A 12,199-nucleotide genomic window follows, 5' to 3' on the forward strand; every position below is an offset into this window, starting at 1 on the left:
GCTTTGGGCTTGCCCGCAGATGGGGCTGCTTGGCTAAATCCCAAGACCGAGCTACTTGAACTTACACAGGTGGAAACCGTGCTACTCGTGTTGCTCGGCAGGAAGGCTCGCGCCTTTAGCTCAGCAGGAAGGCTCGCACCTTTAGCTCGGCAGGAAGGCCTTTGTTTTACCCGCGTGACCTATTTCGGGCTCGGCTCTGCCGGAATGCAGCTGAGCTTGGTCGGTATGGAGCTCGGTTAGTGAGCATTCGGGCATGCGGCACAGCACGGCCGGGTGAGGCTGAAGTGATTCCGCCTGTCTGCCGGGCTCCGCCAAGATATCCTGACAGTTTGGTTAGGTGATGATTGCTGGACTTGTACTGACAGATGGGATAGTAGCACCACGTGTCGAGAGACTAATGGGAGTAGATTTGGGGCGCAGAAGGTATATAAGCGTGTCAGCGCCTCCCATGCTTTGGCAGATGATCATTTGGTGAGATACACTTAGACATTCAACTCTCTCCTCTCTCTCTCTCTCTCTATCCCTGAGTATGTGCTAACTTGACCGTCGGAGGGGTTTTCCAGCCACACACCGCCGGGTAGCTCACCGCCGTTGTGTTCGCAAGTCGATCGGACAGACAGGGAACTTGGAAGAAAAGAGTACGGGCTCGCCGGAATATTTGTTCACCGTACAGTGGTGATGTGTGATTGAATTTATTTAAAAAATCATTCAGTGTATACATAAAATCTTTTAGTTTATAATAATGTCAACATACTTATTTAATAAATATAATATGATTGAATTTAATTATGGAAGGTTTTAATTTTTTTTTTAACATATAGACCGATGAGTGGGTTTGAGATTTATAATTATTTTTTGAACCAAGCGTGGGAAGATATAGAGACCCGATGTTAGGCCTGGGCTCGACTTAGATAGGCACAAAATCCTTTATCATATAGTGATGACCCAACCTAAATTCAACCCGGCCCGACCCAACGTTTTTCCACCCTCAAGAAAATAGTGATCGTGTAAGAACAATGAGTTCTTGTTTGGTTGTATAATTTAAGTTCTATTTTTTTTATCCCCCTCAAATTAGACTTTTTCACAATTACTAATTTGAATAACCGTCACCATTTGGATCACACCATCTAAAATTAAAAACTATAAAAAAATGAATAGATGAAATTAATATTTGCATAAATAATATTTTAAAAAGTGATAGTTTAAAAAATAAAAGTGAAATTAACTTAGTAAAACAATTTGCATAAGATATTATTTATACAATGGTTCCCAGACAAGGTACAAGAGGGTGTCTCTGAAACATTCTAGGGGCGACGCTACAATGGCATATGAAGCAACTCTATTTTTTCCTTTTTTTAAACACATTCAATTTAGTTAGGCAAGCACATGGTCCATATATATATATAAAAGAAAACGAGGATGAAAAACGAATTATGGTTGAGCATAGACCGCCGCCAGGGTCTCAAGCTCGAGTTGATTGATGCAATTCAATTTCACTGTTGTTACCCTAGCTTGAACCAGTCATTTTTAATATTATATAATACATATAGGACTAGCTTCTTTTCGGTTTGAAATCAGATTGAAGAGATATTGTTCAGCTTATTAGGTCTATTTTTGAGTTTTGTTTTGATAATTTAAATCGTATATATTTAAAATTCGTCGAGTGTGTTATCTCTATAAAAAAATCAAATCAATCGACATATATATATATATATATATATGTGCGCACGCGCCCCCATCGAATCAACATTTTTGTGTGTTCATGACTCATTTGTACTGAATCAACATTTTTCATGGGTTAACCAAGCGTAAGATAGATAATCAGTATAAATGTTTTGGGAAGGAGTTATTTTAATTAATTTTTTTGGCTTTATAAAATAACGTGTAAAAAAAATAAAAAGAAAAGTTGATTTTTTTTAATAATTTTCTAACGTTTTAACTATTTTTGTAGGTTGTCAAAACATCAATATTTCCACGTCTTTAATTTGTCTCTCCTCCATTTGTATAACACTTGAATATATATATATATGAACCGCTTAACTACTTGAGATTTGTCTTTTCTTTCTGATTTTGTCCTTTCATTTTGAATAATTTACTAATAATGGTCTATATATTGAGTGAAAGTTTTTTCATAATTAAGCAAACATTATTGATCAATTATACAACAGGTTTTTTCGTAATTACGCGAACATTCTTAGTCAATCATAAAACATGTTTTTTCATAATTACGCAAACGTTCTTGATCAATTATGAAATATAAATCTTTTATTTTTTAATTTTGTAAATTTTCATTTAACACAACACTCAAGGAAAAAAAAAAAAAACCAATTCTCCTATACAATAATAAATTATCAAAATTGTTTATTGAAAAATATTTATCATATCATTAAAAACTATTAATTGACTTAATGATTTATTTATTAACAAAATCGTGAACTGAAAAATATTTTTCATATCATTAAAAATTGTTAATTTATTTATTAATAAAATTAGTCATTTATTATACGAATATGATTTATGTATTAATAAATTTAGTTATTTGTATATATATGTATTTCTTTTTGCTTCTTTATTAGTTTAGTGAATTATCTTAGTAGTTTTTTTTTAGATAAAAAAATTATCTTAGTATTTGTTTTATATTTATTTATTAAGAAAAACTACCCACCATAATTTTTTATTTTTTTTTATAAATTCGGAAGAAATGTTAAACACTCGTAAATTTACTTAAAATGATATAGTAATAAAATTGGAGTCCGCTTCATTGGGTGTATAACAAATCAAAAAATGATACATATCAAATCACATAATTCTATTATATATCTAATAATTTATTCTATTCAATTTTATAGAATAATATTTTAATTTTAAAAAAATTATCAAAATATAAAACTTAAATATACTGTAATAATAACTCATGTCTTGCACGAGCCTTCTTATACTAGTATATATATATATTGTTTTTGGTAGTGGTAGACTGGTAGTATGTAGAAATTTGGACATGGTTTCAGTGTATCTACATTGAAATATTTATTTGATTATAAAAAATATGTAACTTAAAAATTTTGTCACTTTTTTTAAATAATCTAAAATATTTTTGAAATATAGAAACGGCTAAATCTACGTATTCAATAACTGGTAAATAAATTTCAAATTCAATCTTCATTCATTAAATCTCTAAAAAATTTAGATGAAATATATATGTTTAAAAAAACTATTTTGTCTACCTCTTGTTGAGAATATAGAGCTTTCTAAGACCTGGGTCTCACTATTATTATCGACAAAAGCTTGTTTGTGAAAAAATATGAATAGAAGAAGGAAAACTCTCAAGGGCCATAGACCTTCAAAGTAGTTTTATCCCTTAACAACTATATATAATAATAATATAAAAACAACCTCAAAATGACATCTCATTTCGGAAATGCTTCCCCAATACACTTAGCTTTGCTATTTTCAAACATCCACACTCTATAAAGCCAGCACTGCACTGCTCTCCATTACACATCCAACACTACTTACTAATCCTTTTTTCTGCCCTTTCATCCATATCCCCATTAAACACCAATCTAAGGTTTGAATTGAATTTCTTTGCTTTTATTAATCTTCTTGTTATCTCAGTTTTTCATGAATATACAATGATTGATTCTTTATACAATTTTCTGCAGGGTTCGATGATGGGGAGATCACCATCGAGCAGCGATGAGAATGGGCTAAAGAAGGGACCGTGGACTCCGGAAGAAGATAGAAAGCTGATTGATTACATAGAGAGAAATGGGCATGGAAGTTGGAGAGCACTTCCAAAGCTTGCTGGACTCAACAGGTGTGGAAAGAGTTGTAGGTTAAGGTGGACCAACTATCTCAGGCCTGATATCAAGAGAGGAAAGTTCTCTGATGAAGAAGAACAAATCATCATCAACCTCCACGCCGTTCTTGGAAACAAGTAATAAATCTTTCTCATCTCATATGCATATATATATATATATATAAATCCAAATCCATATCATGGCATTAAATCATATATATTAATTTCCTGGTGGTGCAGGTGGTCAGCAATAGCAACGCATCTTCCAGGGCGAACAGATAATGAAATCAAGAATTTTTGGAATACCCACCTAAAGAAAAAGCTTCTTCAAATGGGTATCGACCCAGTCACCCACAGGCCAAGAACCGACCTCTGTCTCCTTGCAAATCTGCCTCAATTGCTCTCAGCAGCAGCCTCTCACTTTGTTAATCCTATGAATAATAACTCATGGGACAACAATTCCCTGAGTCTGAGGTTACATACAGATGCCACACAACAACTAGCCAAACTCCAATTATTGCATAATATAGTTCAAGTCCTAAGTACTAGTCCAGTGACTCCAACCATGGAGGCTCTCAACCACTTAGGAACTTTGCCGCTTCATGACCACCACGATCACCTTCATGAATACCTTAGAATGAATTCACAGTTTGAATTGGAAGGTCTTGGCAATAGCACCATCAATTTGGCTTCAAACCCCAATCAAATTCCATATTCCAGTACTTTTCCAAGCTTAATTGATGTCAATCAACCTACTCACAATGTTCATCAGCCCATAGGGAACTCTAAAATTTTTAATGGTGATGACAGTGATGCTAATGATCAGTTTGGTGCCATTCCAAAAGAAAATTCCCTTCCCCCGTTGGTTTCAGTACTAGACTCGACTGATCAGTGTTTTACTGTGAATGGAATGGAAAATAAAATGAACCCAAGTGATCATATCTCCAACCCTTCAACATCCACTTCAACCACCTTTGGAGAAGCTTGGGGAGAACTTCTTGATGATGACGACGCAGGTGACTCTTTCTTACTGGACCTACAGAGACTATAGAGTGAGTATTAAGAAATTATTATATATTCGTCTTGCAAATTCTTCTTATGTTTTGTGTTATTTTTTTCATTTTTTTTTTTTTTTTTGGTTTGTTTGTTATTCCTTTGCAGCCTAATTACTTGTCTCTCATGACCATTCTCGTGTTGGACGCCGCTTTCAGTTGATATTATGAAGAGATTTAGACGCATTTGTATAACCAAAAAAAAACTATTCATTTGGGATGCGATTTTGTATTAATAGATTTGGACAGCTATTGAATATATATATACATCCCATATGATCACCATTGTACAAATTACACCAAAAATTAAATGAATTTTTATGTATTTTCTTGTAATGCAAGCTTCTATCTTTTTCCTTTTTCTTTTTTCCTTATGTTTTGTAAGACAACACTACATTAGTTTTCTCATCTCGTTCAAACAAACTCATGACACATTCAAGGATGGATCTAGGGGATACGGAGAGGAGCGACCGCATCCCCAAAAGTTTAAAAAATATCATATATTATACTTGAAAATAATTTAAAATTATAAAAGTTTGCATTCTAAACATACTTTCGCACCTCCATAGTAATAATTATGAATTTGTCCTTGAATACATTTAGGCCCCGTTTGTTTTTGGGTTAAATAGATGAGAGGGGATTAAGATGGAGGTGGGGTTATTTAGTGTTGTATTTGTTTATAGAATTGGGGAGGGGATTAGGATGGAGGAGGTGATATAGATGGAGGTTGGAAGGGGGATTGAGATGGAGGAGGTGGAGATGGTATTAGAAAAATAGTAAGGGGATTAGAAATTTTTTTATTTTTTATATTTTTTATATATTGGGAATTTTTTTTTAAATATTAATGTTTAATTTTTTATATTTTTTTTTTGTTTTATTATTTTATATAAAAATAATTTAACAATTCATACACTAACAATTATCATTAAAACAAACACAATTTTACTTAATCCCTTCACTATCAATCCCCTCACTAACAATCATTTCACTATTAATCCCCTCATTATGAATTCTCTCAATTCTACTTCTGAAAACAAATGAGACCTTATATATCTTAAATGATTGTAGCCGTAAGATCCAAGTTAATTGGCAAACAAAGCTGCAAAAATGTACATTCGAAAATGACAATTAAAATCACTAGGCAAATGAATGGTGAGGATCAAATTTGCTTGGCAATTCATGCATTGCATAGCTTGGGACTAGGGGGAGAGAGAGAGAGAGAGATGGTGAGGATCAAATTTGCTTGGCAATTCATGCATTGCATAGCTTGGGACTAGGGAGAGAGAGAGAGAGAGAGCGTGAATATAAAACAAGTTAGTTGTGGAGAGTAACTGGAACACGAAATAGACATCCAAACAAGGACCCTTATGCTTGAATTGAGAAAGAGAGTTTGATTATTAATTAATATTATACAAGCAAATTTTTTGTAATAATTAACAGTTACAGTTACAAAGCCACAGACAAAAAAGGCCCACCCCCTGCTTCTAATGTGTTTGTGTCATGTTCTTAATTATTTTTATTATCTGGTTATCTTACAAGCAAACTCACCAAGTAATTGATTAGAACATAAAATATGAAAAAATGCTTTAGACTATCAAAACATCATTCCGAAATTTTCAATCAATGACACAAATTGTTACATTTACATGTATGTTGTTAATTTGTTTAAGAATCAATCAAGACTCAACTTTCTGCTGAGTTAATATAGTTAAATTTGGGGAGTGATATTTTAGAGGCCTCTAGGACCTATGAAGTATACATATTTCGACAAACATATTGTATCTGTATCGAGTATTTATTGGCATATGGTACTTTTGCATACGTACCGGATACACAAAACACGTACTCAAATTATTTCTTCTTAATTTATGGCATTCTCAGATATACCTAATATATATCTAAGTTGTACCGTACCTCAATTGAAACAATATTTTCTTCTATTACAGAGATAAAATTCATTTCACTAGACTTCTTTTTTTTTATTTTATTGGATGCTTAGCATAATTTTAAAATTAAGTTATGATTTATAAGTTATTTAATATAATGATATTTAATTTTAATTTATACCTTTATTTTTTACATTAAATATTAATTATAGATTTGATCTTAACAAATTAAACTATTTAATCAATTTCTACATTACTCCAAATTAAAAATAAATATTTTTTAAAAAATGTGCAAAGCCATATCCGCGCCATACATTTTTGAATTTTATCTTATCGACTGACCCGTATTGTATTTGTACCCGTGTTTCAAAGGCTAGGATTATGCAGTCAAATGTATGAAAAGAACTTAATTTGAATAATAGTTTCTGGTTAACTAATTGACTATAAAGAGAAAGTCAAGACTATTTGTTAAACATTAGGTAAGACTCTCTCTCTCTCTCTCTCTCTCTCTCATCAAGTACCTGCTATTTAGAGTACTGGTTAACTTGTAGGGCATGAAAAGAGTGATGCTCTAATCCTTGGAAAGCTAGCTAATTTTGTTATTATTACTGTAAGAAGATGCTGCCAAAGTTAATTTTAGGCGAATGTATATAAGCAAGAAATTTTGCATGGTTATGAGCAAGAGATGAGCTACCTAAAAAACCTACATGTATCATCTCCTATATTATATACAACTTCAGCTCAGTCGGTCCAAATTAAGACTAGAATAGAATTAGACAAGTGGTAGAATTGGTGAAGTTTTTAATATTTTTTATTCAAATAAATGCTTAATAGAAATCCAAACTGATAAGTTTAACTTGTCTAACAAGGGATTGTAATTGATGATAATGATGATGATTTTAGTAGGTATGGTATTGACCACTAAAAAAGAACAAACCTCACCTACCTTTGCCAAATGTGTTGCCTTTCCAATCTACACGGCTCCCAAATTCACTATTTGGTGTCCCTACAGAAGTGTACGTTTTTAATTTTTAATTTTTTTTAATTACATAACCTCTCTATTTTTTTATTTTTTTTTTTATATATTTTTTCATAAAACTTCAAAAATTATATTTATTTACATCATTCCAAACACTGTCTCATGACATACATGTTAGGGAAAATATATGATTCCCCACAAGTAACTCAATCAATGGGAATAAAAACTAATGCGGAAAAATTAAATCAAAAGCAACACGAGAATTTTACCTGGTTCCCTCGATGTGAGGTACGTCTACGAGATCGAAATCCGATTTCATTATCAACCAAATAAGTTTTCAAACGATTACAAACGAGACACGAATGGAGATATCAACCATACCCGCCAAAGTTCGACATTTCAAATGTTTGTCTCTCGACAAAGTCTTAGTCAACATGTCTGAAATATTATTATCTGTGTGAACCTTTTCGAGTTGTAACAATTTCGAATCTAACACATCACGAATCCAATGGCATCTTACATCAATGTGTTTCGATCTCGAATGAAAAGTAGAATTTTTACTCAAATAAATAGCACTTTGACTATCACACATACTTTTCTGACTTCAAACCCAACTCACTCTTCTTTGCAAGCTTCCGTAATGGCAATAAATTCAGCTTCGGTAGTTGAGAGAGCAACACATTTTTGTAATTTAAATTGCCATACCACAGCTCCTCCTGCAAATGTCATCAAATACCCCGAAGTAGATTTCCTAGAATCAATATCACCGGCCATGTCAGAATCTGTGAACCCATCAAGCATCGGCTTACCATCCCAAAAACACAAACATACCTTCGAAGTCCCTCGAAGATACCTTAGAATCCATTTTACCGCTGCCCAATGTTCTTTACCCGGATTAGAAAGAAAACGACTCACCACACCAACGGCGTGAGCAATATCTGGCCTTGTACAAACCATGGCGTACAACAAAGAACCAACTGCTGAAGCATAAAGAACTTTCAGCATCTCTTCCTTATCTTTCTCACTTGTAGGACATTAATTTGAACTAAGCTTGAAGTGACCCGCAAGTGGACAACCAACCGGCTTTGCTTTATTCATGTTGAACCTCTCAAGAACTTTCTCAATGTAGCTTTCTTGAGACAATCAAATCAGCCCCTCTTTGCGATCACGAACAATTTTCATACAAAGTATTTGTTGTGCCGGTCCCAAATCTTTCATAGCAAAAGATTTACTCAACTCTATCTTCAACTTGTTAATCATGGTAGAATCTTCACCCACAATTAACATGTCATCAACATAAAGCAAAAGAATAATAAATTTACCATCCGGGAAATTTTTCACAAACACAATAGTCCGAAGTGGTTTTAGAAAAACCATTATTCATCATGAAAGAGTCAAATTTTTTGTACCATTGCCACGGGACTTGCTTGAGACCATACAAACTTTTCTTCAATTTGCAAACAAATTTTTCTTTCCCTTTTTCCGCAAAACCTTCTGGTTACTCCATGTAAATTTCTTCTTTAAGATCACCATGAAGAAATGCGGTCTTCACATCAAGTTGTTCAACTTCAAGGTTCATACTTGCAGCCATGCCAAATACAACCCGAATAGAAGACATCTTCACAACTGGCGAGAAAATTTCATCAAAATCAATACCTTTCTTTTGCCCAAAGCCTTTCACAACAAGACGTGCTTTATACCTCAGATTCTTGCCATCATTCTTCAATTTGAAAACCCACTTAGTTTTCAGAATTTTCCTCCCTTTAGGCAACTTCACTAAATCATAAGTCTGGTTTTCAAGCAAGGAATTCATCTCCTCGTCCATGGCCTTTTTCCAATCACCTTTCTTTGCATACTCAATTGCTTCTTGGTAGCTCTCAAGCTCCCCTTGATCGGAAATCAACACAAATTATTGGGAGGATACTTTCTTGAAGATTGTCGGTCCCTTGTAGATTTCCTCAACTCAAGTTGTGATGGCAATTCTTGAGTTAGATGCTCTTCCTCAATTTCTGGCTCAACTTCATTAGGATTAGCATCATCCTCTACATCTTCAATAGGTGGCCACACATCTCCCCCATTTTCATCATCCACCGAAAATGAAAGAGATGGATCCATGTCAATGAGATCACTAGTTTTTGGCTCCGATTGATCACCTTTGCCAAAATCTTCAATTGTTTAGTCTTCAAGAAACACAACACCACGGTTTCGAATGACTTTCTTGTCGACCGGAACCCACAATCTATACCCAAATTCATCATGTCCATAGCTAAGAAAAATACATTGTCTTGACTTATTGTCAAGCTTGGACCTCTCATCCTTTGAAATGTGAACAAAAGTTCGGCAACCAAAGACTCTCAAGTGCTCATAAGTCACATCTTTGTCGGTCAAAACTCTTTCTAGAACATCACTATTCAAAGGATAGCAAGGAGACAAATTGATCACATCAACCGCTGTCTTCATTGCCTCACCCCAAAAAGATCTTAGCAATTTAGCTTGTGAAAGCAAACACCTTATTCTTTCCACAATGGTACGGTTCATCCTCTCGGCAATGCTATTTTGTTGAGGAGTCTTCTTAATTGTCTTTTATTACCGAATACCTTGGCTGCGACAATACTCATCAAATGGCCCAATGTATTCACCACCATTGTCTGATCGGATGCACTTCAATTTCTGCCATGTTTCTCTTTCAACCATGTCCTGAAAATGCTTAAATACTTCTAGAACTTGATCTTTAGTTTTTCGTAGAAAAGCCCAAACTTTCCTTAAATAATCATCAATGAAAGTAACAAAATAAAGTGCACCACTATGTGTTCTAACTTTTAAAGGACCACAAACATCCGAATGAATCAACTCCAAAACATTTTCTTTTCTAGAAGCAACATTTTTCTGAAAAGAAACTCTATGTTGTTTACACACCAAACAATGAACACAAGTTTTAAGATGTGTACCTTTCAAACTGGGTAGAAGCTCTTTCTTGAACAAAACTTGTAACCCCTTTTCACTCATATGGCCAAGCCGCTTGTGCCACAATTCGGTAAAAGTATCATCTTCAAGTGCATTGACAACACCTTTACAAATTTTTCCTTACATCGAATAAAGTGCATGAGTCTTCTTGCACTTAGCCACCACCAAAGAACCCTTTGTGAGCTTCCATATTCCATCACCAAATTTGTTATTGAAGCCTTCATCATCTAGCTTCCCAGTAGAGATCAAATTGAGGCGAATGTCAGGAACATGCCTCACATCTTTAAGCAATAACTTGCAGCCCAAATTTGTTTCCAAGCAAACATCACCCATGCCAATAATCTTGGACAAGAACCATAATCTCCTTTGGTGTAGGTAGTGAAGAAATCAACTCAAAAAGTCACATGAAAAGAAGCACCGGAATCAATCACCCAATTGCTCTCTTAGCCCACAAAATTGATACAATCATCTTCACAAACAACCATGAGATCATCGGTAGTAACGGCCGTTGTGTCTTCTTGTTTCTTTTTAGTTTTCCAAATTACCCAATTGCTTTCATTGAAGCTAGACATACGACTTACATTCCCCTCCATTGATTTACACAAATAAATAAACTCAAATAAACCATAAGCTCTGATACCCGTTGTTAGGAAAAATATGTGATTCCCCACAAGTAAATCAATCAATGGGAATAAAAACTAATGCGAAAAAATTAAATCAAAAGCAACACAAGAATTTTACGTGATTCCCTCAATGTGAGGTACATTCACGGGATCGAAATCCGATTTCACTATCAACTAAATAAATTTCCAAACGATTACAAACGAGATACGAATGGTCTCACAAAATCACCTTTAGGTGAATTCCAAATAATCACAAATAAACAGGAAGAAATACCTCACCAAATAGATGAATCAAAATCTTCAGAACCAGAATTGAAGAAGATCCAAAATAACGAACCAAATCAACTTTCAATTACGTCGTTATCAATGAATTCATCTATGCCAAAGTAACAAGCCAATGGAATCATAGACCAAACACCAACTTGGAATAATCACACAGCACCATCACCGAGGATCCAAACAGTATAGCCGCCGAAATATAGCACACTAACTCTAATTTAATTCCACTGAATTGGTTTTCCAATCTAGCTCCCCACTGCATTCTCGGAACAATATATATATTATTGAATCTTAAGTTTTGTAATCAAACCCTAATTGTATTCAAATTGAATTGAGTTTCCACAAATTAGATATAATATATAAAAATTTATTATACCTAAATCAAACCAAATTAAAACTCTTTTAATAAATCAATTGGGTCCCACACTCTAATAAGGAAGTATACCTAACAATACACACAAATATAATATGCGACAAAATATACACATACATATATACATAAACCATGTATGCACAGAAAATACATAAATAACTATTAGAAAATGTGACTGTTTTGTATTAGTGCAAATGCAGTGGTACAGGGAAAATAAAACTAACAGAATACTTGCTTGCATGCA

The 12,199-nt window shown here is 33.9% G+C and overlaps 1 protein-coding gene across 2 annotated transcripts; it reads left to right on the plus strand.

Moving 5' to 3' along the window:
• The first annotated feature begins 3,267 nt into the window (after window positions 1–3,267).
• Window positions 3,268–5,187, plus strand: MYB9 (myb domain protein 9). Of its 2 annotated transcripts, none has more exons than XM_028256912.2 (4): window positions 3,268–3,568; window positions 3,663–3,937; window positions 4,040–4,851; window positions 4,961–5,187. In XM_028256912.2, the coding sequence occupies exons 2-3, from the start codon at window positions 3,669–3,671 to the stop codon at window positions 4,848–4,850; spliced, it is 1,080 nt and encodes a 359-aa protein (XP_028112713.1). In that variant the 5' UTR covers window positions 3,268–3,568; window positions 3,663–3,668; the 3' UTR covers window position 4,851; window positions 4,961–5,187. The 2 variants fall into 2 exon arrangements, with proteins under 2 accessions (XP_028112713.1, XP_028112714.1); XM_028256913.2 differs by having other exon boundaries at window positions 4,040–4,815.
• The last annotated feature ends 7,012 nt before the right edge of the window (window positions 5,188–12,199 follow it).

This window comes from Camellia sinensis, chromosome 1, assembly GCF_055761805.1.
Source record: "Camellia sinensis isolate YWXY chromosome 1, ASM5576180v1, whole genome shotgun sequence".
In the NCBI taxonomy this organism is placed as follows: Eukaryota; Viridiplantae; Streptophyta; class Magnoliopsida; order Ericales; family Theaceae; genus Camellia; species Camellia sinensis.

Coding starts and splice junctions, on each gene's coding strand:
- MYB9 (XM_028256912.2), top strand. CDS start 3,669: ATGATGGGGAGATCACCATCGAGCAGCGATGAGAATGGGCTAAAGAAG. Junction 3,938..4,039: donor CACGCCGTTCTTGGAAACAA/GTAATAAATCTT, acceptor CTGGTGGTGCAG/GTGGTCAGCAATAGCAACGC.